The 27952-nt window shown below is 67.4% G+C and overlaps 9 protein-coding genes across 12 annotated transcripts; 6 read left to right on the top strand and 3 right to left on the bottom strand.

Annotated features, from left to right (window-relative positions):
• The first annotated feature begins 49 nt into the window (after positions 1-49).
• On the top strand, positions 50-1932 carry OGG1 (8-oxoguanine DNA glycosylase). The gene is made up of 7 exons (XM_064432805.1): positions 50-303; positions 386-660; positions 737-916; positions 995-1173; positions 1248-1389; positions 1485-1534; positions 1609-1932. Exons 1-7 carry the CDS (start codon positions 194-196, stop codon positions 1669-1671), a joined length of 999 nt encoding a protein of 332 aa, XP_064288875.1. The 5' UTR covers positions 50-193; the 3' UTR covers positions 1672-1932.
• Positions 1899-5535, bottom strand: CAMK1 (calcium/calmodulin dependent protein kinase I). 3 transcript variants are annotated; one of them, XM_064432800.1, is made up of 12 exons: positions 5413-5535; positions 4882-5085; positions 4040-4171; positions 3742-3816; positions 3535-3673; positions 3316-3442; positions 3165-3240; positions 2958-3070; positions 2785-2863; positions 2600-2687; positions 2409-2512; positions 1899-2310 (listed from the first exon to the last, which is right to left on the bottom strand). In XM_064432800.1, the coding sequence occupies exons 2-12, from the start codon at positions 5082-5084 to the stop codon at positions 2163-2165; spliced, it is 1284 nt and encodes a 427-aa protein (XP_064288870.1). In that variant the 5' UTR covers position 5085; positions 5413-5535; the 3' UTR covers positions 1899-2162. The 3 variants fall into 3 exon arrangements, with proteins under 3 accessions (XP_064288870.1, XP_064288871.1, XP_064288872.1); XM_064432801.1 differs by having other exon boundaries at positions 2386-2512; positions 5413-5533; XM_064432802.1 differs by having other exon boundaries at positions 4882-4995; positions 5413-5529.
• A 425-nt stretch (positions 5536-5960) lies between these two features.
• TADA3 (transcriptional adaptor 3) lies at positions 5961-8804 on the bottom strand. Its single transcript, XM_064432799.1, has 8 exons — positions 8275-8804; positions 7918-8168; positions 7683-7788; positions 7389-7530; positions 7136-7239; positions 6932-7041; positions 6632-6817; positions 5961-6557 (listed from the first exon to the last, which is right to left on the bottom strand). The coding sequence occupies exons 1-8, from the start codon at positions 8479-8481 to the stop codon at positions 6365-6367; spliced, it is 1299 nt and encodes a 432-aa protein (XP_064288869.1). The 5' UTR covers positions 8482-8804; the 3' UTR covers positions 5961-6364.
• Positions 8805-8965: 161 nt separating this feature from the next.
• Positions 8966-10930, top strand: ARPC4 (actin related protein 2/3 complex subunit 4). The gene is made up of 6 exons (XM_064432808.1): positions 8966-9125; positions 9316-9434; positions 9737-9848; positions 9918-10013; positions 10137-10307; positions 10716-10930. The coding sequence occupies exons 1-6, from the start codon at positions 9123-9125 to the stop codon at positions 10719-10721; spliced, it is 507 nt and encodes a 168-aa protein (XP_064288878.1). The 5' UTR covers positions 8966-9122; the 3' UTR covers positions 10722-10930.
• Positions 10931-11071: 141 nt separating this feature from the next.
• TTLL3 (tubulin tyrosine ligase like 3) lies at positions 11072-15446 on the top strand. The gene is made up of 10 exons (XM_064432781.1): positions 11072-11828; positions 11953-12261; positions 12384-12512; positions 12580-12694; positions 12792-12899; positions 13152-13320; positions 13392-13540; positions 13616-13862; positions 13938-14373; positions 14448-15446. The coding sequence occupies exons 1-10, from the start codon at positions 11424-11426 to the stop codon at positions 15444-15446; spliced, it is 3066 nt and encodes a 1021-aa protein (XP_064288851.1). The 5' UTR covers positions 11072-11423.
• RPUSD3 (RNA pseudouridine synthase D3) lies at positions 15402-17497 on the bottom strand. The gene is made up of 9 exons (XM_064432806.1): positions 17416-17497; positions 17035-17102; positions 16914-16958; positions 16732-16828; positions 16537-16644; positions 16383-16467; positions 16188-16314; positions 15966-16105; positions 15402-15885 (listed from the first exon to the last, which is right to left on the bottom strand). The coding sequence occupies exons 1-9, from the start codon at positions 17451-17453 to the stop codon at positions 15715-15717; spliced, it is 879 nt and encodes a 292-aa protein (XP_064288876.1). The 5' UTR covers positions 17454-17497; the 3' UTR covers positions 15402-15714.
• On the top strand, positions 17428-18633 carry JAGN1 (jagunal homolog 1). Its single transcript, XM_064432807.1, has 3 exons — positions 17428-17555; positions 17749-17846; positions 17925-18633. The coding sequence occupies exons 2-3, from the start codon at positions 17758-17760 to the stop codon at positions 18385-18387; spliced, it is 552 nt and encodes a 183-aa protein (XP_064288877.1). The 5' UTR covers positions 17428-17555; positions 17749-17757; the 3' UTR covers positions 18388-18633.
• Positions 18633-23080, top strand: IL17RE (interleukin 17 receptor E). 2 transcript variants are annotated; one of them, XM_064432791.1, is made up of 16 exons: positions 18633-18860; positions 18938-18953; positions 19418-19573; positions 19671-19777; positions 19849-19972; positions 20043-20182; positions 20263-20331; positions 20424-20490; positions 20578-20765; positions 20904-20951; positions 21054-21099; positions 21214-21362; positions 21433-21501; positions 21578-21629; positions 21705-21806; positions 22001-23080. In XM_064432791.1, the coding sequence occupies exons 1-16, from the start codon at positions 18705-18707 to the stop codon at positions 22606-22608; spliced, it is 2097 nt and encodes a 698-aa protein (XP_064288861.1). In that variant the 5' UTR covers positions 18633-18704; the 3' UTR covers positions 22609-23080. The 2 variants fall into 2 exon arrangements, with proteins under 2 accessions (XP_064288861.1, XP_064288860.1); XM_064432790.1 differs by having other exon boundaries at positions 21578-21806.
• Positions 22693-27932, top strand: IL17RC (interleukin 17 receptor C). Its single transcript, XM_064431737.1, is given in 19 exon segments — positions 22693-22772; positions 23170-23389; positions 23391-23756; positions 23830-23851; positions 23936-24309; positions 24491-24602; positions 24669-24713; positions 24871-25010; positions 25202-25264; positions 25419-25473; positions 25572-25756; positions 25836-25886; positions 25967-26012; positions 26116-26228; positions 26336-26404; positions 26477-26534; positions 26659-26754; positions 26829-26867; positions 27299-27932. Coding segments are annotated over 19 exon segments (2745 nt in total). The 3' UTR covers positions 27910-27932.
• Positions 27933-27952: the final 20 nt, after the last annotated feature.

A 27952-nucleotide genomic window follows, 5' to 3' on the forward strand; every position in this document is an offset into this window, starting at 1 on the left:
GGAAGCGGGGCGGGCAGCGGCGGCGCGGGGCTCTCCGTGGTGGGGAGCGGCGGGGCCGGGCCGGGCGGTGCGGGGCCGGGGGGCTCTGCGGAGCTGTGGGGCCGGGCCGGGGCTATGGGGCAGCCGGGGGCGCAGCGCCGGGCGGTGCCCTGATCCCCCGCGGGCAGCGGCGCGCAGGGGCTCCCCGGGCCCCATGAAGCTGCGGGACGCCCCTTCCGCCTGCCCGTCGCTGTGGCGCTGGTTGCCGTGCCCGCCGGCCGAGCTGCGCCTGGACCTGGTGCTCTCCTCGGGACAGAGCTTCCGGTGAGCCAGCGCGGGGGTCTCGCGTGTGCCCCGGCCCAGCTGGGCGCGTCCGAGCCGGCCCCGACGCGCCCGTGTGCGGCAGGTGGTGGGAGAGCAGCCCGGGGGCGTGGACGGGAGTGCTGGGGGGCCGCGTCTGGACGCTGCGGCAGGACGGGGATCGGCTCTGGTACACCGTGTACGCCGAGGAGGAGGAGGAGGAGCGGGATGAGTGCCCCGCCGAAACAGCCAAGCTGAACGCGGCAGAGACGGAGCGGATCCTGCGGGACTACTTCCAGCTGGACGTGGGGCTGTCGGCCCTGTACCGTGCCTGGGGGGCGGCCGACCCCCTGTTCCGCAAGGTGGCCAGTGACTTCCCAGGTGAGGCGGCCCCACGGAGCTGCAAGGGATGGCCACAGCCCCTGCTCGGCCTCCCCTCACAGCGTCCTGCCTGCAGGGGTGCGGGTGCTGCGGCAGGACCCCGTCGAGTGCCTCTTCTCCTTCATCTGCACCTCCAACAACCACATCTCCCGCATCACTGCCATGATCGAGCGCCTCTGCCAGGCCTTCGGCCGCCGCCTCTGCTGCCTCGGTTCCCGGCCCTTCCATGCCTTCCCATCCCTCTCGGCGCTCACAGGTCCACCAGCACCCCGCTGCTGTCATCTCGCCCTGGCCTCGCCTGTGCCCACTCACCCCCTCTGCTGTGCCCCCCCAGGTGCTGATGCCGAGGCCCGGCTGCGGGCGCTGGGCTTTGGGTACCGGGCCAGGTTTGTCAGTGGGAGTGCACGGGCCATCGCCGAGGGGCTCGGCCCCGAGGGGCTGTGCCAGCTCCGCAGCGCGCCCTACGCCGAGGCCAGGAGGGTGCTGTGCGCCCTGCCCGGCGTAGGTGCCAAGGTGGGTGCCAGGACGGGGGTGGGACAGGGGGCAGAGAGCAGCACTGGGGGCTGACTGGGTGCTGCTGGTGGCAGGTGGCCGACTGTGTGTGCCTGCTGTCCCTGGACAAGGCGGAGGCGGTACCTGTGGACACCCACGTCTGGCACATCGCACGGCAGCGCTATGGCGTGGCGCTGGGCGGCAAGAGCCTCACCCCCCGCGCCTACCAGGAGATCGGTGAGGGCAGGGCTGGGTCCTGATGTGGCACCCTCAGGGATGGTGGTGGATGGTGCCAGCGTACCCCCACACTGGTGTTCACCCTCTTTCTGCAGGCGACTTCTTCCGGGGGCTGTGGGGCCCTCGTGCTGGCTGGGCACAGGCAGTGAGTATCCCCCCTTTACCTGGCACTCTTGGCCCCCCCCCAGCCATGCCCACCCCATTATCTCCCCACTCCAGGTCCTGTTCTGTGCCGACCTCCGCAAGGGCCAGAAGTCAGCTGGCAGCCAGCATCAGGCCTGAGAGAGCTGAGGCTGGGACAGCTTTGGGGGTGGGCTCGTCTAGGGACACGCCAGGAGGAACAGAGACTGGAGTGGGACACTGCACCTGCTGCCAGCTTGGGACAGAGGAGTGTGGGCTGCTGCCTGTTGCCTGCCCACTGTGTGCACGGGGGAAGCTGCTGCCCTGGGCAGTGAAGCTGGGGAGGTCAGGGCTGTGTCCAGCTCCCTTAGTGCAGAGCTGAGCCAAGCACCTTTGGCCTCTTGCCTTTATTACAAGCAATAAAATAGAAACATCCATTTGGAAAATTGTCCTTGAACATGCTGGGGTTGGGGGTGTGGGACAGTGCCAGGCCAGGCGTGGAGGGAGGGAAGGGGTGTGGGAAGGGGCCTGGGACAAAGCCCCAAGCTGGGGGGCTCTGTGCTGTGCTCCTGCCCCGATGCAGAACTCTGCTGTGAGGCTGCAGTGGGGGCAGCTCCACATCACCAGGACAAGCCAAGCAGGGTGCCTCCCCACTATCTCCCCTGCTCCTGCACTGCAGAGCCCCCCCACCCCACATGGCTGGAGCCCCTTGGGCCGCCCTGGAGGCAGCTGTGTGGGGCTGTGCTCAGTCTGGTGGGAGACGCTGAGCTCTGCTTGTGGGTGGGCGCCCACACTCCGACCCTGCAGGGAGGAACAGGGTGAGATCCTGGTGGCAGCCTGAGCGGTCTGGGAGGGGGATGGGGGTTTGGGGCTCACCATTGCTGGTCCCCCCAACCAACCGTTCGCCGGGGCTCGTGGGAGTTGTCTGCCCAGGGATGTCCTGGCTGGTTCCCAGCTGCAGCTTTCTCATGTGTCTCACCACCGCCGTGGCGTTGAAAGCTTGCTACTGACCCCACAGTGTCTGTCAGCTGGTATGGGGTGCCTGAGGGGCTGCTGCACCCCCTAACACCCACCAGCACCCCACACTCACCTTCCATTTGCTCTTTGCAAAATTCTTCTTGATCTGCTCACTCACTGACTGGTGGATGTTCTTGTCCAGGGCTGTGTCCCCGGCAATCCTGGAGCAAGACAGAAGTCAGCCAGGGCACCCCTATCCCATGGCTGCTGTGGGGTGAGCAGGAGAGGGGGGCAGACAGCAATAGGTCTCCCCATTACCAGGGATGCTGCAGGGCTTGCTCACAGGTGAATCGCTTGCTAGGGTCCTTCTCCATCAGGTGCTGGATAAAGTCCTTGGCTGGAACAGAGCATGGAGCAGCTCTGAGTGCCTCTGGGTACGGTGAAGCTACACCAGGCTCACAGGCCCCACTGCCCTGGTGGTCCCAGCTCACCTGAATCCGAGATATCATCCCAGTAGGGTGAGTCAAACTCATATTCAGCCTGCAGGATCTGCTCGAAGAGCTTGGCATCGTTCTCATCATAGAAAGGAGGGTAACCACAGAGCCTAGCGGGGCAGTGGGGAGAGGGCTGCTGGTCCCAGGCAGCCCCAAGGTGCCAGGCCCCCAGGAGGGGAAGGGAGTGGGAGGGGGGATACATACAGGATGTAGGCGATGACTCCGATGGACCAGCAATCCACGGCCTTGCTGTAGGGCTTCTGTGCTAGCACCTCAGGGGCTGGGGGGAAGGCAGCAGTGAGGGGGGACCCCAACCCCACACCTAGGGTGGTGGCAGCCCATGGTAGGCACTCACCCACATAGCCAGGGGTGCCACAGGCTGTGGACATGACGCTGCCACAGCCCTCGATCTTCGACAGCCCGAAGTCGCTGATCATGATCTTGGAGTCCTCATCCATGCTGTAATAGAGCAGGTTCTCGGGCTGCGGGGAGAGGAGGGTAGAGGGAGGGGTGACACTGGGGTCTCTGCCACCTGGTGCCATGGCAGCGCTGCGTGTGCCCCCGAACTGCTCACCTTCAGGTCACGGTGGACGATGCCCATGTCGTGCAGGTATTTGACGGCGTCGAGGATCTGGCGGATCAGGGCGCTGGCGTCCCGCTCGGTGTAGAAGCCCTTCTCCACAATGCGGTCAAAGAGTTCCCCCCCCGAGACCCTGCAGGGATGGGCAGCACCCGTCAGCACGGCCCCCCCGCCCCTCCGGAGCCCCCCCGCGTCACTCACAGCTGCATGATGAGGTAGAGGTGGGTGCCACTCTCGTAGATGTCATCCAAGGCCACGATATTGGGGTGCTTGATTCTGCGGGGGGAGGCACAGGGGGTGGTGAGAGGGCACCGGGCTGCCCCCACGCCAGCCCCCAGGGGACAGGGAGCAGCCAGGCTCCGTGCTGCAGGTCGTCATGCGCCACTGGCTATTTTGGGCACTGGCAATAACACGCAGCAAGTGCTGGCAGTGGGGGGCTGTGCTGGGTGCGGGGGGCGCAGAGTGAAACCCCCACCCCCGGTGCTGGAACGGCCCCTACTTGTGGAGGACAGCAATCTCGTTCTCAATGCTGGTCTCCTTTCCCTCCAGCGCCTTCTTGGCAATGCACTTGATAGCCACGAGCTTCCGCGTCGCCTTCTCCTCCGCCAGGACCACCTCGGAGAAGGCCCCCCTGGGGGGGAGAGGGATGAGCAGGGCACGGGGGCCGCCAGCCGGAGCTGCCGGTGCCGCCATGCCACGATTGCCATGGCGACAGGCAGAAAGTCCAGCTATTTATAGGAGAAAAGCAAGCAGGAGCGGCTGGCTGGGATGGCCGGACACGGACCCTGCCAGCGATAGGATGCCTGGAACCCTCCGCCCTCCCAGCGTGGCTGCACCATCCCCATATCAGGCAGGGCAAGGCTGTGGTGCTGCCGAGGTCGAGCTGTGCTGGGGCTGAGCCCCCATGTGGGTTGCAGTAGCCCTCTGCTGTGCCATCCTGTGGCACCCAGGGCCACCCAGCAGCCAGCCAGAGCTGTTGGCAGTGCCCAGGTGGGGACGAGACAGGAGGGACAGGCTGTGCGTTCGCGCTGTGCTGGGCCATAAGCCCTGACATAATTAACCTGCTAATCCAGCCTAAGAGCCTTACCGTGCCGTGGGCACCGCCAGGAACCCCTGTGCCAGCCAGGGGACCACTCCCAGGTACCCTCAGCACAGCCCAGGAACCAGCCATGCCAGAGGGAGGTGGCACCTGTGCCCCACAGCACGTCCCCTCATATGCAAGCCCCACCTCGGGCCAGGATTTGAGCTGGTTCCACATGGAAGGCTGGGCAAAGCCTGAGGGGCCAGACCCGTCACCGCAAGTGGGCTGTCACTGGCGTGTCACCCCAGTCTGCAACTCACGTGCCCAGGACATCTCGGAAATCATAGATCCGCTGGATATCCTCGATCCTCTTCTTCCAGCTGGGCCCATCCTGCCCCAGCGGCATGGTGCCCTGTAGGGCCACCCACTCCCACCTGTGACACGAGTGGGGACAGGCTGTCAGCGTGCTGGCATGGCACGGGGACACGGGGATCGCAGGGCGCTGCGGGGCGGTGGTTGTCATCCTGGGGTGATGGGAACAAGCTGTGTCCACGCAGGAGTTTTGGCGTCGATTGCCCCAGTGGGGAAACACGCCGGGACCCTCCCGATGCCCGCCCCCGGGGCGGGCAGGCAGCAGCAGCGCTCCAGACACGCGCGTAGGTGCCCGGGGGGGTCCCCACCGCCCTTCCCCACGCCCGCCAGCCGGCACAGCCGCGCCGGGCGGGACACGCGTGGGGCAGAGCTGCGTGGCGCGGCTGGGTGATGCGCAGCTCCGCCGCCGCCACTCGGTGCCGCGCGCGGGCGCGACCTCCGCGCGTGGGCACGCCGCCCCCGCCCCGGCCCGCCCTTACCGACGGCCCCGGGCCCGGGCCCCGCGGCGGAGCAGCGGCGACTCCTCCCGGCGCGGCGCCGCCGGACAGCGCTGACGTCACGGCGAGGGGCGGGCGCGCGCGCGGCCGCCGCCAATGGGAGGGGGCGGCTCGGCCGCGGTGGGAAGGGGGGGGACACGCGTGACCGCGGGAAAGGCGCGGGACACGCGGGAAAGGCGCGGGACACGCGGGAAAGGCGGGAAGCGCGGCGCGGCATCACCCGCACGCTCCCCCCACGCCCTGCGTCTGCCGTGGGGATGCGCGGGCATTCCCTGGGTAGACGCGAGCGGAGCTGCAGCACAGCCCCGGCCCCGCCACTCCTCGCCCCCCGCCCCGGACCGAGCCCAGCACCAGCAGGACCCACCCCCGCAGCCGGGCAGGGCTGTCCCCCAGTGTCACCTGCACGCCACCACCTGCACGCCACCACCGGCACACGGCTGCCTTTATTGCCGGTGCTCGCGGCAATGGAAACCACCGGTACATGGAGAGCTCGGGCACGCTCCCACCAGGCCCCCCACCCCTCCAGCCGCTTCCCCCCTCCCCAGTCCACCCGCGGGGCTGGGATCTCCCCCTGCCCCGCATCACAGAGAGGGACAGGGGACCGAGGTAACCGCACCACTCTGGCCCCTGCAGTGACCTGGCTGGTGTCACCCGAGTAACAGGGGAGTGCAGGGGGAACACGGGAGCGGAAGCCACCAGCCGAGGTGGGGGTCTTCAAGGGAGGGGGTCCGCAACTCCAGGGGTGCCCAGCTTGGGTCAGTGACAGCCCTACACAGGGAGGGGACAGCAGCTGGGCTCCTCCATCCGAGCAGAGGCTGAGCAGACTCAGGGTGTGGGGGAGGCTGTGCCAGTTCCATCCCGTGGTGGCAGGGCTCAGGCAGGGCAGCCCCCTGCGGGTGAGGTCCACACAGAGTGGGGGGGTCCTTGGTCCCTGCTACCCATCCAGCAGCTTGAGGATGCTCTCCCGCTCCTTCAGGGTCTTCCAGGCCTGGTCCTTCTCCTTCTTGGTGGGCGTGCGCTTCTTCTGCCGGGCAGCCATGATCTTGCGGAACGCATCCATCACCTCGTTGTCAGCCATGCGCACGCGCTGCCGCAGCTCCTGCCGGTGCAGCTCCTCCTTGGCCAGCCTGGGGGGCACAGGGGGTGTCAGGCCCTGCCAGGCAGCCCCCTGCCCGCACCCAGCCCGCCCGCCCGCCCTCACCGCAGCAGCTCGTGCTTCTTGGTGCGGTTGTGCGCGCTGAGCGCCTTCAGCTCCGCCTGCCTCTTGCGCAGCTCGGCCAGCACCTCGTCCTCCGAGTCCTCAGCCGGGCGGTCCTCTGACTCCAGCAGGCCCTGGGCCACCAGCTCCTCCTTGATCCGCCCCTCCAGGGACTTGGTGTGGGGGACACTGCCAGGGTGGAGAGCGGCTGCTGCCCACCACGCGCCCGTGGCTCCCCGTGGCAGGGAGCCAGCAGCGGGCTCGCTGCACCACGGGCAGTGCTGAGCTCGGGGCCCTGCTCACCTGAAGGGCTTGTTCTGGCTGCGGGGAGATGTGCCAGCACCGTCAGCTCCCGAGTCCTTGCCAGTGATCTCAGGGATGGGGGAGTCCTCAACAGGGGAGATGATGTTCTCCTGGCGAAGGGAGCAAGAGGGAAGGGTTACGGTGCTGGGTTTTGGCAGCAATGCCCTGCAGTGCCAGGCCACCGTGGCACAGTGCCCCCCTCACCTCCACGAGGGCCTGCAGGAGACGCTGTGTCAGGGGACCAAAGGGACACCCATCCTCTGGCTGCTCGTGCTGGGCTTCTGACTTCTTCAGGAGGGCATCGACATCTGGGAGGAACGGGAGAGGAAAAAAAGCAACGCCAAAGACACAGAGATGAGCAGTGGGGCAGGGCAACCTCAGCCTTTCTTGGGCTTGGCTCCACTGGGCACAAGCACTCCCAGCCCCTCTGGGCAAGGGCAGGGTGGGACTGGGGCACCTTTAGTGTCCAGCTCAGTCAGCGGCCCCAGGACACCTTTCTTCTTGTCAGCAGCAGCTGCTGCCCGGGCTCCATCCTTCTGCTCCTCCAGCAGGTCCTCTTGTGCCCAGCGCTGGGAGTAATGCTTCCCCAGTGGTGGAATCTGCAAGAGCAAGGCTCAGCACAGCTCCTGGAGCCTCTGCCCTGCCTCCCACCTCACCACTGCCACGGCAGCATCCAGGCAGGAACAGTCACTGAGAGGTGCCAGAGGGGATGGGGAGAGAGGGCACAGGAAGGGGCTGAGGAGTTTTTCACCTTGTAATGCTCAGCCTCGTCCTCTGGCGGCTTGAGCAGCTCCTCCAGGACTCTGACCTCCTCGTTGGTGAGGTCGGCACAGTAGGGCTCCACCGATGCCCAGAACCTGCAAGAATGGCTGAACTGTGAGAGGGAGCACGTGGAAGGTCACACGTGTCCCCTTCCCCCGTGGCCCCCCTTCTCTCGGGCCAGAGGCAGCCCTTGTGCCATGTGCTCCCTGCCTCCCAGCACCCACCTGTTTGGAGCGTCGTTTTTGGGGATGCGCGGCACATCAATGGGATCATCCTGGAACTCATATTCCTGGATCTTGGGCTGCAGGTTCTTAGACTTGGGCCGCCCAGGCCCAGGCCCAGTCCCGTGGCCCCCTTTGCCCTCCAGCTTCTGCTTCTTGGGCTTCCCATGTTTTACGGATGTGCCCACATCATGGTCCTTGCTCAGCTTCAGGAACCGCCGGTCGCCCTTCTTGTCCTGCCAGTCCGTCAGGATCTGGAAGAGAGCGGTGTCCCGTGAGATCCTGTGCCCAGGGCAGGGCACACCAGAGGCAGCCCCTCGGCGGCAGGAGCGGAGGGACAGCCTGTCCCTGACCCAGCACCTGTGTCTCAGCCTCCAGGACGCGAAGGCGGCGGCTGGCAGAGGACAGCAGCGTCTCCAGCTCCAGCTGCAGCGTGTCCAGCTCCTCGATGCCGATGCCATCGTCCTCCGAGCGGGCCAGCACGGCCGTGTACCGGGGGCACACCTTCACGTGGTCCACCGACTTGAAGTCGTGGAACTGCAGCGGGCAGTCCTTCAGCTCGCTCATGGCGCTGGGGACCGGGCACCGAGTGCGCTCTGCCGGGAGCACGGGGGAGGCCGGGAGGGGACGGAGCGGAGCGAGGGGCTACGGAGGCTCGGGGGGCATCGGGGCTCTGAGGAAGCCGGGGCAGGGGAGCACGGGGCGCTGAGGGGAGCGTGGGGAGAACCACCGGGGCGCTGGGGGAACACGGCGGGGGGGATCACCGCGGCAGCCGGCGGGGGATCACCGGGGGGAAGCGGAGGGGAGCACCGGGGGCTGCGGGCGAGGCGGGGGCGGCCCCGGGCGCAGCGGAGGCCGCGGGGCCGGGTCTGGGCCGGGCGCCCCTTCCGGCCCCGCGCCCGCCCCGCCCCTCGCTGCCCATTGGCCGCCGCGCGCCCCGCGCCGCCGCCGATTGGCCCAGCCCGCCCTCCATCTCCCTTCCCTAATATGGAAGCGCTGACAGGCCCGTACCAAGCGCGGCGCGGCGCGGGGGGGAGCCGCGCGAAGTCTCGCCGCCGCCACCCGGCTCCGTGCCGCGGGGGGGCCAGGCCGCGGGGAGGGAGCCTCCCGCCGCACCCCCTCCCTCCCGCCGCAGTGGGAGGTGCCGAGCATCCCGGAAGAGGTGAACAGCCACTTCCGCCTGGCCGGACCGGAGCGCCGCTGCCACCATGGTAGGGCGGGGGGCGCCCCGGGAGGGGCCGGGGCAGCGCGGAGCCGGGGGAGGCTCGGGACCGGGCCCGGCCGAGCGAGCGGGGCTGCGGGGGCAGCGGGCTCCGGTCGGGGGCTGGGGCAGGGGCGGGGGGCGAGACCCGACGGCCGGGCTCCGGTCGGGGGTCTGAGGCCGCCGCCGTGTCCCCGCAGACCGCCACGCTGCGCCCGTACCTGAACGCGGTGCGCGCCACGCTGCAGGCCGCGCTGTGCCTGGAGAACTTCTCCTCGCAGGTGGTGGAGCGGCACAACAAGCCCGAGGTGGAAGTCAGGTACGGGGGCGGGAGGGAGCGCCCGGAGAGCCCTGCCGAGCCCCGGCTGCCCGCCCTGGGGGCCGCTGGCCCGGTCCTGCCGCGCCTTGGCCACCCCCAGCCCGCAGGGACACGGCAGGGAGCCGGGGAGCTGCGGGGAGGAGGAAGGGGGTCTGGCCGGGGACCGAGGGAGCGCCTGCCCTGAGGAGGAGCATCCTGGGGGCGCGGGAGCATCCTGCAGCACTGCCCCCGCACACCCGCGATCCCTGCGGCTCCCCTTGCCCGCTTCCTTCTGAGTCACTGTGCCCTCCCTCCGCTCGCAGGAGCAGCAAAGAGCTGCTGTTGCAGCCGGTGATCATCAGCAGGAACGAGAAGGAGAAGGTGCTCATCGAGGGCTCCATTAACTCCGTGCGCGTCAGCATCGCCGTGAAGCAGGTCAGGGGCGCGCGCCGGGGGCTGCCGGCTCAGCCCCGGGCAAGCCTCACTTCCCTTTTCTCTCTCCAGGCCGACGAGATCGAGAAGATCTTGTGCCACAAGTTCATGCGCTTTATGATGATGAGGGCTGAGAACTTCTTTATCCTGCGCAGGAAGCCCGTGGAGGTGAGGTGACAGGGAGGGGACAGACAGCTCCTGGCTCTGCTCCTGGCCCTGGGGGGGTCCAGTGTGAGCTGGCGAGGCCAGAGGTTTGGGTGCTAAAGCCCAGGGTGCTTCTCTCTTGTGCAGGGTTATGATATCAGCTTCTTGATCACAAACTTCCACACGGAGCAGATGTACAAGCACAAGCTGGTGGACTTTGTCATCCACTTCATGGAGGAGATTGACAAGGAAATCAGCGAGATGAAACTCTCTGTCAACGCGAGGGCCCGCATCGTGGCAGAGGAGTTCCTCAAGAACGTGAGCTCTGAAATGGGAGGAGGGGTCTCTGATTTTGGACTGGGGTGTGGGGTCAAAGCCAGTGTGGCCTTGTGCCTAGAGTCCCCCTGTCCCGTTAGTGAGGACAGGGTGGCATCCAGCCCAAGGAACCTCTTGGGGACAGTGAGGAAAGGATGCTAAAGGCGCTCCTATCCCCTTTGCCAGCTTTTGAGACCCCCAGAGCTTGCTCGGTGGCAGCAGCAGCCCTAGGGGATGAGACCCTTTTGGTGGGTGCTGAGAGGGATGTGCCGTGCCTGGGGAGGCAGTGGGAGAAGCTGAGCACGGATCCCTGTGAGCAGTGGCCACGCTCAGCTCCGTGCAGGTGCCAGCAGGGCGGTGAGGGTGCTCGGAGGCTGCAAGCAGGGACTAACAGCTGTGTTTTCTCTCCAGTTTTAGGCCGTGGTGCAGGACCCCGTGGCTCCCCCGTGCTTGTGCCCGCCGGGCACTGTGCCTGTGCCTGCTCCCGTTTCTCGAGGACCGCGGGGCGGGGCCGGGCCCTGCCCGCCCCTCTCTGGGCTGGGCGGGAGCAGCCCCTGCTTGCGGCAGCGCGGCCCCGGCCGCTGCCCCTGTCTCGTCTTGTTTTTTAAACGGTCTTGTTTGCTGTATCCGCCTCCGTCTCCTCCCTCCCGCCGCTCTGGGCCACGCCGGGGATGGGGGAGGGCATGGGATGGGAGCAGGAATGGAGCTGGAGGGGCACAGTGCAGCAGCACCAAACAGTGGGGTCAGCCCTGATGGCATGTGAGGGGCCATGGGGGGTGTCAGGGGAGTATGAAAGGACTTGAAGTCGGCCTGGGGGCAGCAAGGGGCTTGGGTTCTGGGGCACAAAAGGATTTTGGGCAGGGTGTGAGGTTTGGGTGGGGGCTGTTTGTGTTCCCCCCCTTCTGTGCAGTGGAGCCATCATGGCTGGAGCTGAGCCGTGACATCACAGTGGTGCTGGGGCTGGGGGAGCCACATCCTGCATCCTGACACGAGTGGTACTGGGGTTTAGAGCCATGTCCTGTGCTGGACTCCGACTTAAATCCCCAGCAGGACAGGGGAATAGGCCAACCTGCTTGGCACAGAGGAGGAAGAGCCACCCACAGCTCTCCTCAGGCTGCCATGGGACAACGTGACCCAGAGAGCAGCACTGCAGGCACACAGCCCCCCAGACAGGGACAGCACTTGAGCAGGGTACACTTCAGCCACCCCCCGGCCCAGGAGGCTGGGGACAAGGGCACAGTGGGGCACCCTGGGACTGTGCGGGGCAGCTGGGACACTGGCACAAGGCTCAGCAGGTCGGAGACCACCCTTTCAAGGGCCCGAAGGTCAGGTCAGAGGCAGGCAGGTCAGTGCTTTCTACCTCTCCGTGCCTGCCCTGTGGGACGTGGGCACAGTGGCTCAGACAGGGCTGTCCTCACAGGGCACTCAGCAGCCACCACCACCAGCCACCAGGTTGGCTGCCAGCGCTTGCTTAACCTTGAGCAGCTCAAGAAGGCCAAGCTGTATGTGGAGATGGCCATTAAGGTGAGGGACCTGATTTCACACCCCTCCCATGCCACCTGCTCGCATTTACTGCATTTCTGGCTCAGGAGAGCTGAGCCAGCAGAACCAGGACCGGGGCGGGCTGAGCCCACTGGTGTCTGCACAGGAGAAGAAGATCTTCATGGTACAGGGCCCCTACCCCGTCATCCGCCGCCTGCTGCGCGCGCGGGGCTGGGTGGAGAGGAAGGTGCCCGGCCCGGGCCGGCAGCTGGAGCAGCACTGCGGGGACCAGAGCAGGCAGCGGCTGCAGGCGGGGCCAGCTGATGGCGGTGGCAGGCAGAGGGAGGTGCTGCTGCACCCACGTGGGGCACAGCCTTTTCTGGGGACCCCAGACCCCCTGCACTACCCGTGGCTACCTGCTGAGAAGGAGGAAGAGCAGTGTGATGACGACCCCAACGGCATCCATGACCTCATGGTTAGCAGAGAGGGCTGGGGCTGAGCCCTGCCACTGCCCCGGGCATGGGCACGGCCTTGGACAGGGGACAAGGGTGGGGTCTGGGGGCTCTGTGTCCCACCCTGGCTTCCTCCCTCCGCCAGTCCTACCTGGCACGGGACCAGCTGCCAAACTTCATCTGGACCAACTTCCTCGAGGCCGTTGACCGTCAGCTGCTGCAGGAGGACAGCGTGCTGAACCACTACGGCCGGGTGGACGCGTTCACCACCAAGGTGGGAGGCTGGAGCCCTGGGGGAAGGGGATGGGGTCCAGTAGGGACTGACAACTTCCTCTGAACAGGAGGGGCTGTGCCTCAGCCTGCAAAACCTGCCGTGGATCGAGCAAGCTGACCCCAACACTTTCTTCCCCCGGTGCTACCGGCTGGGGACCATAGATGATCGAGAAGCTTTCATTGGTGAGCTGAAGGATGTTGCCCTCCTGTCCCTCCTTGTGCTCCCACTGCTCCACTGTCCTGTGCAGGACTGGCTGGGGATGATGCCTCCCTCTTGCAGAGGATTTCCGCCTGACAGCAGCACGCAGCCTGCTCAAACTGGCCCTGGAGGAGGCTGGGGACAGGCCAGTGAGGACTGAGCAGGTCCCAAATTCTGCCACAGGGGAAGGTGAGTACATGGAGCTGTGCCTGGGGATGATGGCAGAGAGTACAGAGATAGGGACAACTGATGGCTGAGCTTGGAGGCACAGCCTCTGCCCATGGCTGTGGCCTGGGATGCCCCATGCCCTCCTGCTAGCCCAGCTTATCGGTGCTCTGCTCCCAACCTCATCCCCATGCACCCAAAGCCACCCATGCCACAGGGAGGTCTGGCCCCAAAGCTGGCACAGGAGTCACATCTCTCACCCCAAGCATTCCACAGCACGCCCAGGCTCCCCCCTGTACCCTGAGCTGGTGGAGGAAGCCCTGGAGGTCTGTAAGCAGCACCTGGGTGTTCTGCACCATGAGGACATCGACAGGAACACCCCGTCCCCCTGCAGGACATGCATCGACTGGGACCACTTCCTGCAGCAGTACTACCATGTGGCACAGTGAGTGCTGAGTAGGATGGGGGGACGGGGCACCACGGCAGGGCTGCTGCTGAGCCCCCTTCCCCCCACAGCGAGGGGGCAGGGCTGGTGCTGACCAGGCAGCAGCGGAAGGAGTGCCAGAACCTGCTGCACAGTCTGGCAGAGAAGTTGCCCCAGCTCGACATGGAGGGCAAGCTCAACGTCTGGATCCTCAAGCCTGGCGCTGAATCCCAAGGCAGGGGTAAGGCTGGGGGAAGTGGGGAGCACACAGAGGCTCCCCAGTTAGGAGGGGTCCCACTATGACTGTGTTTCCCAGGCATCATCTGCATGACACGGCTGGAGGAGATGCTGCAGCTGGCATGGAGCTGCACAGCACCCTCGGTGCAGGTGGGCAGATGGGTGGTGCAGAAGTACGTGGAGCGGCTGCTGACCATTTTCGGCACCAAATTCGACATCCGGCAGTGGTTTGTGGTGACTGACTGGAAGCCACTGACTGTCTGGTTCTACCAAGACTGCTACCTGCGCTTCTGCTCCCGGCCCTTCTCCCTGCATCACCTGGAGCGGTGAGTGCCGCCAGCCTGGCTCCCCACACCCCAGCACCCTGGCACCCCCTGACCCAGCCCCTCTCCCTGCCCTAGTGCCAGGCACCTCTGCAACGTCTCCGTCCAGAAGTGGTACAAGACGTCACCAGACCAGGACCCCCGTGTGCCCCCCGACAAGATCTGGTCAAACAAGCAGTTCCAGGAGTACCTGGCACAGCTGGGGCGGGCGGATGCTTGGCACCAGGTGCTGGTGCCCGGCATGAAGGCGGCGATCCTGAACTCTCTGCGCAGCGCCCGGGACCGGGTGCGCTTCCGCAAGGGCAACTTCGAGCTCTATGGGGCAGACTTTGTTGTCGGGGAGAACTGCCAGCCCTGGCTGCTGGAGATCAACTCCTGCCCCACCATGAGCCCCTCCTCGGCAGTGACCCGACGGCTCTGTGCCAATGTCCAGCGGGACACGCTGTGCCTCGTGCTCGACCGCAAGGACAACCCCACCTGCTCCATTGGAGCCTTTGAGCTCATCTACAAGGAGGTAGGCTGGGGGGATGGGGGCCACACCCCCCCCCAGACACTCTGAGCCCCCCATTATGTGCTGTCTCCCTGCAGGCAGCTGTGCCCAAGCCTCTGTCAGCACGTGTGAAGCTGATGGTCAAAGGCTGTTCCCTGAAGAACCTCCAGTCAGCACAAGAGGAAGCCCAGGACAAGCCCCCCACCCCTGTGGCCAATACTCTCCATGACCCCGTGTCTCCACGGCCCAGAGCCACCCATGTAGCCAAGCGAGCATGGGATCCATTCCCCACCACTGTGCCCCGTGCCCCCAAGCTCTCTGTGTCCCCAGGGGCCAGAGCCACCCGTGTGCGCAAGCGAGCACAGCGTCAATTCCCCACCACTGTGCCCCGTGTCCCCAAGCTCGCCCTGTCCCCAGGGGGCAGAGCCAGCCAGGTGTCCCGGAGAGCACGGCATCGATCTCCTGCCATGGTGTCCAGTTCCTCCAAGTCCTCTGTGTCCCCCAGGGGCAGAACCACCCAGGTGTCCCAGAGAGCACGGCATCAATCTCCTGCCGTGGTGCCCAGTGCCTCCAAGTCCTCTGCGTGTTCAAGGGGCAGAACCAGCCAGGGGACCCAGCCCAGAGCAGCAGCTAAGAAGCTGCCTCCTCTGGAGCAACAGAGCCACTGCCCTTCCCTCAGCTCTGACCCCCCAGCACCACCGAAGCCTCGGGGCTCCTCTGCTGGGAGGCAGGGGCTGCCACGGCTCGGTCACCTGCCCCAGATCACTGGCTGTTCCCTGGATTGGGTGCCAATGCCACCACCCCGGGGAACCCCCAGAAACCCCTGGCTAGCCCAGGGTTCTGCACGCTCCTTACCCCATGCCAAGCCCCTGAAACAACCTCTGTCTGCACAGAGCACCAGGACCCCGTGCCTGGAGCACAAGGACACAGCAGCTCCCAATGGGAGGCAGAAAACTTGGGACACTGAGACACCCCCAGGCGTGGACAGCTCCCTGCCTGTCCTTGCTGAGCCAATGCTGGCTGCCTCTGATCCCAAAGAGCTCTCACTGCTGTGCCGTGGTACCCAGCTCCTCCCGCGCTTTAATATAATTCTGTGATAAGGAGTCTGTCCCAGACCTTCTGTGTGAGAGCTGTGGGGAGGGCTAGGACTGCCCCTGGGATGGGGCTGTGGGTGGGAACTGGGGCAGGAAAAGCTGCCTCTGCTCCTGCCTGTGGTTGCCCCTGCCAGACAGAGCTGCGGTGGGTGATGACACTGCTGCATTCTAACAGGGTGGGATCCTGTTGGCTCCCCCAACGGGGGGGATTTTAATGGGGTGGCAGAGAGCAGAAGGGTGGAGTGGGTGTCCCCCCGCAGCACTAGGGCTCCTAGTCCTCAGGCAGCCCCAGACAGCGCAGCGTGTGCAGGAAGTAGGGTGGTGGGGGGGCACAGAGGGGGCCCTCGGGCAGCACTAGCTCCTGCAGGTGGATGTGCAGTGGGAGGTGATGGAGCTGCCGTGGAGAAAGCCCCAGCCGGGACAGCAACTCCTCGTCCAGTACCTGCAATGTGAGAGGGCAGCTCAGTGGGATCTCTGAGGGCTGTGCTGGATGCCCCACCCAGCTCCACCCTGGCCACGTACCTGTGTTTGGGGCGGGGCAGTCTCCGGGGTCAGGAAGAAGGGCTCTCCCAGCACCCTGCCCACGCGGGAGGAGTGCTTATGGTCACCCAGGGCTGGGCACAGCAGCTGTGTCAGGTGCACCTGGAGCTGTTCTGGGAAGGCTGGGGAGGAGCGGGGAGAAAACGGGATTGCAGGGGTCAGGAAGCATGCCTGGGGTGGCAGAGGTGCTGGGAGGCCACTCACCCGTCCTGGGCTGGAGCTGGAGGAGGGCACAGCCCCCCAGGGCACGCAGCACCCGGTAGCGTGTCAGGGTGCTCTTCACCTCCTTCCTGGCCAGGCTGCGGCGTCCTGGGGCCGGGACTGGCACCACCTGCAGAGCACAGCCCTCAGCACTCCTGGGCTATCCCCTGTGCCCCCATCCCACTGGCACCCCCTTACCATGGCTCTGTCCCCCTGCTGCTGCCAGCACAGCCCCGTGGAGATTTCGCCCTCCACCTCTGCCGGGACTCCCACGGTGATGGCACTGCAGGGTAAGGTGGTGAGAAGGGGACAGGACCCCCATGCCAAGCATGGCAGGGTCCCAAGGACTCACCGATACGTGGCAGGGTACTGGCCTCTCACACGAGCATTGGTGAAGAACTGTTGGAGCTTCTTAGTGGTGTGGTAGCAGCTGGACAGGAGGACAAGGCCAGAATACTCCCTGTGGGACATGACTGCTTGAAACCTGGAGGGGGAAAGGCAGCCCCAGCTCCACACCAGGACCCCCAGCCTGAACCCCCCTACCCACCTGGCAGGAGCCTTCACCACGTGGAGCTCAGCAGAGAGGCCCAGGCGTCGTCTCAGTGCCGGCAGCAGCGCGTCCAGGCTCAGGTCCCCAGGACGCCCTGGGGAGATGTGGCAGCTCAGCACCTGTGAGCCCCCCACGCAGACACCCCCACCCCTGCAGCCCCCCCACTGTCCTGTACTCACCCAGAACGGGGAGGCCGGGGGGCTTGCTCAGTGCCAGCAGGGCTCCTAGCGAGGGGAAGGCTGGTCAGGACGTACCTCCCTCACCGTGTCCCCTGCCCCCATTGTCCCCTGTCGCAGGTACCTTCCCGGTGCACCACGGAGCCCTCCAACAGCTTCAGCGTCTCCTTGGGGCCCAGCAGCCGCCTCCACCTGCAGGGCATGGAGCGGGCAGGGGGACACAGGGGGGCTTCCCTCAGCACCCCACTCTGCGTGCCCATAAATCTCACCCGCCACTGTCCGCCCTCCTCTCCACACCCTCATACTTCCCCAGCCCCACAGGCACATCCCCAGCCCCACAACCCTCACAGCCCCTGGGCACCCACGCGTGCGCGTCCCCAGCGGGCTCCCGGCAGCCGCCACGCCTGTGCCCCTCCAGGCGCCAGCACACCCCTGGGCACAGACCCCACGTGCGCACACACACCCGCACATAACGCGTCCCACGAACCCCCCCAGCCCCGCTGACCCCGCCACGGCGGCGGCGGCGCTCCCGGCGCCCGCCATGGCGGCCCCGCCGCGCCTGCGCCGCGCGGCGCCCCCGGCATCCGGAGCGGGCGGCCGCGGCCATCGAGCGGCGGAAGCGCGGGCACAGGGTCCCGCCCGCAGGTGCGGCACGGCGGGCAGCGGCGGGCCGCGGGTGACACCCCCCGGGGATCACCGCGGGGATGTCCCGGAGGGCCGGGCGGACACGGGGAGGGAGCGCCGGGGCTGTGGGAGGGAGGCCCGGGGGGCTGGTGCCGGGGCTGCGCCGGGGAGGCGGGCGGGGAGCGCGGCCCCGTCTGACGCCGCGTCTCCCCAGGACAGCGCCATGGCCTCCCGAGGGGGTCCCCGCGCCGCCGGCACCGACGGCAGCGACTTCCAGCACCGGGAGCGCGTGGCCTCGCACTACCAGATGAGGTAGGTGTCCCCTTTCCCGGGATTCCGGGGGGACACGCGAGCCCGGCAGGCCCTGATGGCCCCGCACTCTCTCCCCAGCGTGACGCTCAAGTCGGAGATCAAGAAGCTGATCTACACGCATGTGGTCATCTGGCTGCTGCTCCTGGCCCAGATGGTCGTGGGGCACCTCAAGCTGCTGCCCCACGACCAGGTGGCCATGCCCTACCAGTGGGAGTATCCCTACCTGCTGAGCATCCTGCCCTCCCTCCTGGGCCTCCTGTCCTTCCCCCGCAACAACATCAGCTACCTGGTACTCTCCATGATCAGCACCGGCCTCTTCTCCATCGCTCCGCTCATCTACGGGGCCATGGAGATGTTCCCCATGGCGCAGCAGCTGTACCGCCACGGCAAAGCTTACCGCTTCATCTTCGGCTTCTCGGCCGTCTCGGTCATGTACCTGGTGGTGGTGGTGGCCGCACAGGTGCATGGCTGGCAGCTCTACTACAGCAAGAAGCTGCTGGACTCCTGGTTCACTAGCACGCAGGAGAAGAAGAAGAAATGAGCGGGGATAGGTGGGCTCCGTGAGGGGCTGCAGCTCTGCAGTTCAGTCCTGTGGGGCGGCGCTGGCGCAGCTCCGGTGGGTGGGGGATCCTCGGGGACCACGGCGTGGGTGTCTGAGCCACACCACGGCCCCGGGCTCGCATGCAAGGGGGACCCCCCGAGGGCTGGGGCCGTGTGGGGTCCCTGGGGTGCGTGCCCCCTCCTCCGCGTGTTGCTCTGTGGAAATAAAGCACCGTCCGCGCTCCCACGCGTGTCTGCGCCGCAGGAAGCGCCGCCTGGCGCGGGGGGGCCGGCGGGGCCGCACGTGCCGGTGCAGGAATGCGGCGGGGCCGGCCCGGGGCGGGGCGGGAGCGGCGGCGCTCGGCCATGGGGCGCCCGGTGCTGCTCGCCGCTGCCGCCGCGCTGCTGCTGCTGCCGCTGCTGCCGTCCGGGACCGGGGCCGCCGTGACCCGCCTCCGGGTCTCCGCCAACTTCGTGAGCGCCGGGGAAGGGAGGTGGCGGGGAAGGTGGGGCGGGCGGCGCCGCGCTCACCCCCGTCTCTTTGCTTGCAGGAGTGCCGGGCCACCGGTGAGTAGCGGCGGGGCAGGGCTGTCAGCCGGGCTGCTCCTGCCCGGCCACACCGGCTCCGGGCTGCGCGGGATGGCGGGGCATCCCCTGCCCGCGGCTGCTGGGTCCTGGAGAGTGGGGATCGGGGGTGGGGCGCTACAGGTTTCCGGGGCACCGGGCTCCCCGCTTCCGAGGACTCCCGTTCCCCGAAACTTCCTGGCTCCTGGGGCTCCCCCCTTCCAAAGACCCCGGGGCTCCCTGTTTCCCAGCACTCCCGAACCCCAAGGATTCCCTCTTCCGAGGACTCTGAATCGCCGAGGCTCCCGGTTTGTCAGGACTCTGGATCCCCGGGGCACCTCCCTTCCGACTACACCTCCCCGGGACTCCCGGGGCGCTCCCCCTTCCAAGCACTCCCAGTCCCCGGGGCTCCTGCTGCCCGCGGGACCCCGGGCGCACGGCCGCCCCCGTCTGCTCTCGCCCTGCAGCCGACAGGACGCTGAGCCGCCCCCGCTGCCGCCGCCCTGCCCGCCCCGGGCCGCCGCTGGAGCCGCCCGCGCTGTCGCTGAGCCGTGCCCGGCTGTGCCTGCCCGCGCAGCCCTGCCAGCCCTGCCTGCGGGTGCGCCTGGCCCTGCCCACCTCAGGTACGGGCGGGGTTGGCGAGGCCGGGCATCCCCGCGGCTGGGGACGCACAGCCAGGCCCCCCACCCGTGTCACCACCCCACGCCGCTTTCTCGCCAGAGCTCGGCGGTGTCCGGGGACTGCAGCTCACCTTCCTGGAGCTGGGCTCCAACCGGGCTGGCTGGCTGCACGTTTGGCAGCGACGCCGGGAGCTGGGCAGCTCGGCGGTGAGTCTGCGGCGGGGAGGAGCGGGCACACGGGGCCCCGAGTCCCCCCGCTGAGCCCCCGCTCCCCGCAGTGGCAGGTGCAGTTCGACTGCTTCCCGGCAGAGAGCGGCCGGCGAGTCCTCGTCTCCCTTCGCACCATCCCAGATCGGGGCTTGGCCCTAAGCTGCAGCCGTATGGTCACCGCTGAGCCACCCGGTGAGACTGAGGGGCTTGGGAGGTGTCCTGGGGGGACGCCGGTGCCAGCTGACCCCTGCCTGCTCTGCAGGGCCTGTCTTCACCCATGCGTGGGTCCCTGAGGTGCGGGCCATTGAGGTGTGGGTGCCCGCGGGTCCTGCCCTCCTGGTGCGGCTGTGCCACCAGCTGGCCCTGGAGTGTGAGGAGCTGCCCCGGCCCTTCCACCAGCAGGTAATGGCTCTGCCCTCCTACACCTCGTCCCAGACTGGGGGACACAATGCCTGCCAGCTGATGCTCTCTCCATGTTGCAGGTGCTGGTGCCAGGAGGCCACCACATCTCACTGCCCTATGAGTTCCTGGTGCCCTGCCTGTGCATTGAGGTGGGTTGCCCTCCCCTACAGCCACCAGAGCCCCTTTGCCCTCGCATGGGGGGGGCATATCCTGCTCTGACCATCACGCTCTGCTGCCCCAGGCCTCCTACTCCCACCACGACAGCCCACGGAGCAAACTCTGCCCCTTCCGTGACCGGCCAGATGCCTGTGAGTGCCTGGTGCCTGTGGGAGGGGAGCTGAGTCCCACGGGTGTCCCTGGCTGTGTCCCCACCCCACGGATGTGGTGCCCCACAGATGGCCCCGAGCTGTGGTCCTCGGTGCGCTTCCATGACTACAGCACCAGCAGCAAGGACCAGATGGCGATGGCGCTGAGTGCCAGCTGCCCCCTGCACCCACGGGCCACCCTCTGCTGGAGGGAGGCAGCAGATGAGGCTGCACCCTGTCACGACATCCCCAATTCCACAGCCAGTGAGGACGAGCAGGTGAGGGCTCCTGATCTTGAGGTGTCACAGGATGTGGGACCATGTCACCTGCTGGGGCATCCACTGGATCTCAGGGTCCCTACAGGGCAGTGGGTGGGTCAGAGATGGTAACTGTGATACACTCTCCATTTGTTCCAGATGTATGTACTGGACAAGGTGGACGTGCACCCCCAGCTCTGCTTCCGAGTAAGCCCCTGTGGTGGGTGGGCACCATCTCAGAATGGTCTGTGTGGCTGTGGTGGGTGAGGGCAGCTCACCCTGCCCTTTGCTGATCCCACCTCCCCTCAGTTCTCCTACAAGAACAGCAGCCATGTGGAGTGTCCCCACCAGCCAGGTGAGTCCTATGGGTGGGGCAGCCCTAGGCAAGCACAGCCCTGCCCTGGGGTCCCTTGCAGCCCTCACCCTGCTGGGCATCCTGCAACCTCCCCTCTCTCTCTGGTGGCCACAGAGACTGCCTGGAATGTCTCAGTGAGTGTCTGGGGGCTCCAGCTGCACCTGCACCTCACCTCCCGCATCCCTGCAGCCTTCAGTGCAGCCCTGTGCCAGCGCCGGGGTGGGCAGTGTGAGCCCGAGGCCCCTCTCTACACTGTCACACAGGTGAGTGGTGCAGGGCTGGGGGGACGTGGTGGGGACAGGCCCTCACTGACCCTGCCCTCGTACTTTGCAGCCAGAGGGCTCTGCTCCGGGGGAGCTGGCGCTGCTGCTGCCAGTGCAGGTCCTGGGCAGCTGCGTGCTGGTAAGGAGACCCTTGTGCATCATCTGTGCCATGGGGGACCCAGCACGGTCCCCCTCTTACCCAGCCCCTTCCCCAGGTGTGGCGCTCGGACGTGCATTTTGCTCGGAAGCAGCTGCTCTGTCCCGATGGTGAGAGAGGGTCCTGGAGGGGTCTCGGGGGGCAGTGGAAATGGGCAGACAGCCCCTTTACTGCCCCTCTCCCAGTCTCCCGCAGGCACTTCGGGCTGCTGGGGCTGGTGCTGGCCCTGGGACTGGTGGTGACTGTGCTGCTCCTCAACTGCCGTGGTGCCTGGAGGCCAAGTGATGGTGAGGAGCACCCAAGGGGGCTGCAGGAGGGATGGCAAGAGGGGCTGGAGTGACAGGGGGTGCCAGCGTCTGGGCTGCAGGGGGTCCCAGGGTGGTGGATGGCAGATGCTGTTGGATCCCAGGGGATGCTGTTGGATCCCAGCTCCAGTAGGACATGGGGCTGAGTTGTCACTGCTGTCCCCTCCACCCTGCAGGTGTCCCTGGCAGGCGCCCCGTGCTGCTGCTGTACTCGCCAGACTCAGAGGAGCACCTGGGGCTGGTGTGTGCCCTGGCCGAGCGGCTGCGCTCGGGGCTGGGCTGCGACGTGCGCCTGGACCTGTGGGAAGCGGGTGGCTTGGGCCAGGCGGGCGCCCTGCCCTGGCTCTACGCCCAGCGGGGCCGCGTGGGCCGCCAGCGTGGCACCGTCCTCCTCCTCTGGAGCCGTGGCAGTGCCCGGCTCTTCCATCGCTGGCAGGTCGGGATGGCCGACGGGACGCCCGGGGATGCCCATGACATTTTTGGGGCAGCCATGGCTCTCCTGCACGGGGAGCTGGGGGCGGCGGGCCGCGGCGGCGGGTGGGTCCTGGCATACTTCAGCCGGCTCTGCAGCCCCCGCGATGTCCCCCGACCCCTCCGGCCCCTGCCCACCTACCGGCTGCCCCGACAGCTGCCCGGCCTGCTGGGGGCCCTGCGGGGCAGCCCCCCGGCCCCTCGCCACTGCCGCTGGGGCAGGGCAGGGGGCCTCCTGCCTCGGCTGCTGGAGGTGGGGGCTAGGGAGGGCAGTCCCCCGGCCCGGCCCCCCGGGGCAGCTGCTGGCACCTGAGAGGGGCTGCAGGGGGTGCAGGGCTGGGCACAGCCCCCGGTGAGGGCAGGGGTTCTGCCAGGAAAAGGCAGGGCTCAGGTGAGCATGTGCCCACTGCAGCGGCAGGAGGGGCACCCATGGGTGCCTCAGGAAGGGCTGCGGGAGTCCAAGCAGGACTGGCCTCAGTCATGGAGTGTGCTGCTGGGGCCGGAGCGAGTCATCTGTGGCCAGGAGCGGAGATGCTGTCCCGAGCAGGGGCAGCTTTATTCCCATACAGGGACCTGCTCCAGAGGAGAGCCCATAGAAGCCCCTTTGGACGCCACAGCCAAGCAAGGAGTTGGGGAGGTGCAGAAGAAGCTGAGAGATGGGGAGGCTCCCTGCCCTGCCCACGCACAGGTGGCTAGAGGGGCGGTGCTGGGCACATCCCGGCCCGGCTCTTTGCCTCGACACTGCCAGCAGGACTTGGTCTGGGGTGGAAGCAATAAAGGTCTTATTTCACCCCGCCCTGTTGTCTCTCTGCTGTACCGGGGGAGATCTGTTGGTGCCCTGGAGGACTGGGGGCTGCCCAGTGCTCCTCTCCAGCACGGACCCGGCTGGGCCCAGCCTGTACCGGCACGGCCGCCACACCGTGTCCCACGGCCGCCACACCGTGTCCCACGGCCGCCACACCGTGTCCCACAGCCGCCACACCGTGTCCCACGGCCGCCACACCGTGTCCCACGGCCACCACACCGTGTCCCACAGACGCCACACCGTGTCCCACGGCCGCCACACCGTGTCCCACGGCCGCTGCGGCTGCCTGGGGCCAGCCTGGCGCCGTGCCCGTGCCGTGGAGCCAGCTCGGCTCCGTGGGGCCCCAAGCCCTCCCCAGGGTGGCGGGACACGGAGCCCTCCCGGCCGGTGCGGGAGCGGGAGGCCCCACCCCAGGGCGGCCGCTGACGCCACGCAAGGACCCGGGTGTCCGGGATCGGAGCAGGAAGCGGGAGCCGGCGGCGGCGGTGGGGCCCGTGGAGCCGGGAGAGCGGCTGCTGGCGAGCCGCCAGCGTGGGGCCGGGGCACCGCGAGGCCCCGGCCCCACCATGCGCGCACTGGGGCAGCTCCTGCTGGTGCTGGCGGTGGGGTCGGCGGGCGGCCGTGGGGACCCCCGCGACACCCTGGCCTGCTCGCAGGTGGGTTGGTGTCACTGGCGAGTGGGCATCGGGCACCTGGCACCACGGCCGGCCTCACCCCTGCCTCCCGCAGGGCCTCACCTGCCGCCTCTTGGGTAAGTGCCCTCACCGTGCCCTGGCCCCCACCCCAGGCAGGCCATGGGCACTCCACCCCCATGCTGCCCTCTCTGTGCCCCCAGACACCGACGTGCTGTGCGGGACAGAGCCCCCGGGGCCCCGGCACGAGCTGGCCCTGGCTCGTCTGCGGCTGGAGCCGGCGCTGCGCTGCGCCGAGCCCAGGGCCTGTGTGCCCTGCCTGGAGGCACGAGTGCGCCTGGCCTTGCCACCTGCCACCAGCACCGCCACCGAGTCCCGCCTCTCCGTGCAGCCGGGCACCTCTGGGACACGGGAGAGCGGTGATGGGGGACAGTGGTCGCCAGCGACGGGGGCCACCTCGTCCCAGCCCAACGTTACTGGGCTGCTGCTGCTCTCTGGGCACGCGTATGCCTCATCCCGCTGCGTGGCCGTGGAGGTCTGGGCACCCTTGGGCCCCACACTGCGCGGCCGCAGCGTGGTACGTAGCTGTGGGGCACGGGGATCAGTGTCCCCACACTGTCAGTCCCTGGGCACTGGGGATGTGGGTGCTGGCATCGGCGCATCTCTGTGGTGTGGGGGTCCCGTTCCCGTGCCCCGGGGAGGTGGGTGCTGCCGGTGCCGGTGCCTCACCGCAGTGGGGTGGTGGTTTTCCTGCCCAGGGCTGGGTGATCTTCCGGTGCTTTGAGGCGCCGCTGGGCTCCGAACTGCACATCTCAGCCTACATGAACTCACGGGGCCGGCAGAGGCTGAGCCAGCAGCAGCGGGTGCCAGGTAAGCCCCAGCAGGTGCCCTGCAGTGGGCCCAGCCCTGCTGCCCACTGATTCATTGTCCCCACAGACTGTTCGTGGCCCGCAGCACAGGCTGCTGTCCCCCAGTGCCAAGGTAGGTGCTGGTGTCACCCCGCCTTGGTTTGCGTCCCCTGGGGAGAACTGGGCAGTGGACACCAGGGGCAAGAGTGACCCTGGGGGTCCATGCCCCATGCCACGGTGCTGGGCGGGCAGTGCCAGGAGCTGGGTGACCTGAGCTGCCTCTCATACAGTGCCCAGGCTGCAGGTCTCCCCGGGGCAGAAGGAGGTGGTTGTGGAGGTGGAGGGGGCTGCAGTAGGGCACAGCTACACCCTCCGGCTCTACCACAACCGTAGCCATGGTGCCAGTGGGCCAGGGCGTGTGGTGACCATGGTGAGTATGCACCCTGTTCCCTGACCCTCCACCCTCTGTGCTCTCTGGTCCCTGCCCTCCTCCCCGTTCCCGAGAAGCCATGTCTGTGTTGTAGGCAGTGTGCTGGGAGAGGGTCCCCTGGGAGCAGATCCCCCTGGGTGACCCTGCTGGTGGCAATTTCCACGGGGTGACCCACATCTGGTTGCTGATAGCAGAGCAGTCCTGTGAACCATGTCCTGCCTGCCGATGAGGTGCTGCCCTGTCTCTGCCTGCAGGTGGATATCCGACCAGGCACTGCAGGGGTGGCAGGATAAATGGCCATTAAAGAGGGGCTCCAAGCTCCATATATCTCCCTCTGGCATCCCAAGGGGGCCAGCCAGGTCATGGTCACAACATGAATGCTGTTCTTGTCTTTCTCCCCACTCCCAGGTCTGGCTGGAAACCCAGGACCCACTACGGGCCACCCTGTGCCCCTTCTTTCATGGTACCTTCACTCTGAGGCTGGGCTTTAGGGGGCTGGGACACAGGGGGACTTGAGGAGACCCCACACGGAGTGACACTCCTCTCCTGGTGCTGCTGCAGATGCTGAGGCCTGGGACAGACTGTGGGCGCAGAGCCGGCTGGTCCTGCACATCGAGGGGCAGGTGCTGACCTGCTCCCTCTCAGCCCCCTGCGACCTCCTGGCTGAGCTGGTGCCCTGCTGGCAGCCAGTGCCCTCCGGGCCCTGCCAGCCCCTCCCTGGCCTGCAGCAGCCTGCTGGGGGGAAGGTGAGTGGGGCTCTGTGGGGCTCTGGGGGCTTTGAGAAGGATGGTGGTGACAGTTGCAGAGCATCCCTTGCACTCACAGGGACCCCAGGAGTTTGGAGGGCTGTGGCCACACCCCAACCTCTGTGTGCAGGTAGGACACTGCTCTGCCCCACAGCTGCCCCACGGGCAGCCCCACGTCACCCCCAGGCACTATCAATCCTCTCTGGGCAGGTGTGGAGCGGTGGGCAGGTCCGGCTGACCCAGTGCCTGCGGGACCGTGAGTACTGCTGGGGTGGGAGGGTAGTGCCAGCCTGTGGGTCCAGCTGGGTGGGACCCCTCCTTGGCCTCCCCTGCCACCTCCCCAGCTGGCACCTTCCCAGGAGCGCTGCCCGGCCGCCCCGATGACCTCCTGCTGCTGCAGCACGGGGGGAATGCCTCACTGTGTGCCGTGGAGCGGGGTGCCTGCACACCCCTTGCCAGCTTCACCAGCAGGGTAAAGAGGAAGGGACCCCATGTCCTGGCAGCAGTGGCACTGGTGGCACAGGGAGCCCTGTGTCCAGCAGTGGTGGCACTGCTGTCTGACCTGCTGTGCCTGTGCAGGGAGCAGGGCAGCCTGGCCTGCTGGAGCAGGATCTGCAGCGGGACGTGGCAGTGGGGCAGTGCCAGCAGGTCAGTGTGAGTGGGCTGTGGGCAGTGGGAAGGGAGTGGGCAGTGTCTGACATGTCCCTGTGTCCCCCACAGCTGTGGCACCCATCGAACAGAACTGGGGTTGTGCTCTGGGCCTGTCCCCTGCACAAGTGTGAGTGTTGGCAGCCACGGTGGGGGAGAGGAGGAGGGCTGAGGGAGGGAACCCCTCTGTGGAGCCACTGGAGACCTTTGCTGGGTGCCGGGGCCCCTTGGTGGATGCAGATCCTGCCCTGCAGACCTGCGTACCCACTGGGCACTGGTGTGGATGGGGGTGCTGCTGGGAGCCACCTGTCTCCTCCTGCTGCTCTTGATGAAGAAGGAGAACATGAAAGGTGAGTGGGGCACTTCTGGGGGCTGTGCCTGGCCTGGGACCCCCCCGGGACCTCACTGCCTCTCCTCCCTGCAGGATGGCTGAAATCCCTGAGGGCTGGCTATGGCTCCAAGGGTGAGTGTGGGTTGAGCCTGGAGCCTCAGGGGGAGTGGGCAGTCAATGCCTTCCCCAGAGGGGTCAGAGGACAGAGTGAGGGGGTTCCCCACTCAGATTAGTTCATGTTTGCCTGCTTGACAGGGTAGTTAGGGGTGTAGGGAAACAGAGAAGAGGGTGAGAACCCTATGGAAGGTGGGAGGGGGCAGATTGCAACCTGCCTCCCACCACTCTGTCCCTTAGGGTAGGGAAAGGGTTTGGCAAGGGGGCTGGGGGACTCGTGGTGGTGTTCTCAGCTGCTTCCCCTCGTGGCTGTTCTTTAGCTGGGGTACAGGGGGTGCTGCAGGCTTGGGTGACAGAGGCAGGGTACGGGCTGTCCCATCGTGGGCTCCCAGCCCAGGGTGGGTACAGGGTGCCTAGAGGGATCCGGGCACTGACGGTCTCCCCCTCAGGTGCTCTGCAGGGCCGGCGGGCCCTGCTGGTGCACGCAGCAGAGCCGGTGGCGGAGCGGGCCGCGTGTGCCTTGATGGCAGCTCTGCACTCCCTGGGGCTCACGGTGGTGGCGGCGCCGGGCGGTGGCAGCGGGGTGGCAGCTTTGGGGCCACTGCCCTGGCTGCACGCCCAGCACCACCGGGCGCTGCGTGACAGTGACACCATCATCCTGCTGCTCTCTCCGGCAGCCGTGGCTGCTGCACAGCAGTGGGACGCCGGGGCCAGGGTTGTGCCAGAGGCCGGGGCCGCTGAAAGCAGCCTTGGGCCGCGGCACAGCCCTGCCCCTGATGATGTCCCCTGTGCTGTGGCACCCTGCGAGGTGTTCGCGGCGGCTCTGTCCTGTGCCGTGCCGGTGCTGGCGGCGGCCCGTGGGCGCTACGTGGTGGCCCGGCTGGAGGCCGTGGTGCCAGCAGTGCCCGCGGCCCTGCGGGCAGCGCCTGCCTTCGCGCTGCCCAGCGACATGGAGGGGTTCCTGCAGGCACTGGCGGGCCCAGCGCGGCGGAGGGGCCGCTGTCCAGAGCCGCGCGTGGCGGCGGCGGCCGAGGCTCTGCAGCGGGCGGTCGGAGAATAAAGCGGTGGCGGTGCTTTTGCTGAGTGTGAGTCCAGCTCTGAGT

Source organism: Passer domesticus, chromosome 9 (genome assembly GCF_036417665.1).
Source record: "Passer domesticus isolate bPasDom1 chromosome 9, bPasDom1.hap1, whole genome shotgun sequence".
Lineage (NCBI taxonomy): Eukaryota > Metazoa > Chordata > Aves > Passeriformes > Passeridae > Passer > Passer domesticus.

What these genes read in the sequence shown, in the direction of transcription:
- OGG1 (XM_064432805.1), top strand. Translation starts at nt 194, where the DNA reads ATGAAGCTGCGGGACGCCCCTTCCGCCTGCCCGTCGCTGTGGCGCTGG. An exon ending in TCCTCGGGACAGAGCTTCCG is followed by an intron (nt 304 to 385) that starts GTGAGCCAGCGC and finishes CGTGTGCGGCAG; the next exon opens with GTGGTGGGAGAGCAGCCCGG. An exon ending in CCGCGCCTACCAGGAGATCG is followed by an intron (nt 1,390 to 1,484) that starts GTGAGGGCAGGG and finishes CTCTTTCTGCAG; the next exon opens with GCGACTTCTTCCGGGGGCTG.
- CAMK1 (XM_064432800.1), bottom strand. Translation starts at nt 5,084, where the DNA reads ATGACAACCACCGCCCCGCAGCGCCCTGCGATCCCCGTGTCCCCGTGC. An exon ending in TGGCACCCCTGGCTATGTGG is followed by an intron (nt 3,241 to 3,315) that starts GTGAGTGCCTAC and finishes CCTTCCCCCCAG; the next exon opens with CCCCTGAGGTGCTAGCACAG. An exon ending in GGATGATATCTCGGATTCAG is followed by an intron (nt 2,864 to 2,957) that starts GTGAGCTGGGAC and finishes GCTCTGTTCCAG; the next exon opens with CCAAGGACTTTATCCAGCAC.
- TADA3 (XM_064432799.1), bottom strand. Translation starts at nt 8,481, where the DNA reads ATGAGCGAGCTGAAGGACTGCCCGCTGCAGTTCCACGACTTCAAGTCG. An exon ending in AAAAACGACGCTCCAAACAG is followed by an intron (nt 7,789 to 7,917) that starts GTGGGTGCTGGG and finishes CCATTCTTGCAG; the next exon opens with GTTCTGGGCATCGGTGGAGC. An exon ending in GACTGAGCTGGACACTAAAG is followed by an intron (nt 7,240 to 7,388) that starts GTGCCCCAGTCC and finishes CGTTCCTCCCAG; the next exon opens with ATGTCGATGCCCTCCTGAAG.
- ARPC4 (XM_064432808.1), top strand. An exon ending in AAGCCCGAGGTGGAAGTCAG is followed by an intron (nt 9,435 to 9,736) that starts GTACGGGGGCGG and finishes CTCCGCTCGCAG; the next exon opens with GAGCAGCAAAGAGCTGCTGT. An exon ending in TGCGCAGGAAGCCCGTGGAG is followed by an intron (nt 10,014 to 10,136) that starts GTGAGGTGACAG and finishes TCTCTTGTGCAG; the next exon opens with GGTTATGATATCAGCTTCTT.
- TTLL3 (XM_064432781.1), top strand. Translation starts at nt 11,424, where the DNA reads ATGGGACAACGTGACCCAGAGAGCAGCACTGCAGGCACACAGCCCCCC. An exon ending in TGGACGCGTTCACCACCAAG is followed by an intron (nt 12,513 to 12,579) that starts GTGGGAGGCTGG and finishes TCCTCTGAACAG; the next exon opens with GAGGGGCTGTGCCTCAGCCT. An exon ending in TTGAGCTCATCTACAAGGAG is followed by an intron (nt 14,374 to 14,447) that starts GTAGGCTGGGGG and finishes GTCTCCCTGCAG; the next exon opens with GCAGCTGTGCCCAAGCCTCT.
- RPUSD3 (XM_064432806.1), bottom strand. Translation starts at nt 17,453, where the DNA reads ATGGCGGGCGCCGGGAGCGCCGCCGCCGCCGTGGCGGG. An exon ending in CCCCGGCCTCCCCGTTCTGG is followed by an intron (nt 16,829 to 16,913) that starts GTGAGTACAGGA and finishes ACATCTCCCCAG; the next exon opens with GGCGTCCTGGGGACCTGAGC. An exon ending in CCAGCTCCAGCCCAGGACGG is followed by an intron (nt 16,106 to 16,187) that starts GTGAGTGGCCTC and finishes GCTCCTCCCCAG; the next exon opens with CCTTCCCAGAACAGCTCCAG.
- JAGN1 (XM_064432807.1), top strand. Translation starts at nt 17,758, where the DNA reads ATGGCCTCCCGAGGGGGTCCCCGCGCCGCCGGCACCGACGGCAGCGAC. An exon ending in GCCTCGCACTACCAGATGAG is followed by an intron (nt 17,847 to 17,924) that starts GTAGGTGTCCCC and finishes CTCTCTCCCCAG; the next exon opens with CGTGACGCTCAAGTCGGAGA.
- IL17RE (XM_064432790.1), top strand. Translation starts at nt 18,705, where the DNA reads ATGCGGCGGGGCCGGCCCGGGGCGGGGCGGGAGCGGCGGCGCTCGGCC. An exon ending in ACCCCCAGCTCTGCTTCCGA is followed by an intron (nt 20,952 to 21,053) that starts GTAAGCCCCTGT and finishes ACCTCCCCTCAG; the next exon opens with TTCTCCTACAAGAACAGCAG. An exon ending in GGAGTGTCCCCACCAGCCAG is followed by an intron (nt 21,100 to 21,213) that starts GTGAGTCCTATG and finishes TGGTGGCCACAG; the next exon opens with AGACTGCCTGGAATGTCTCA.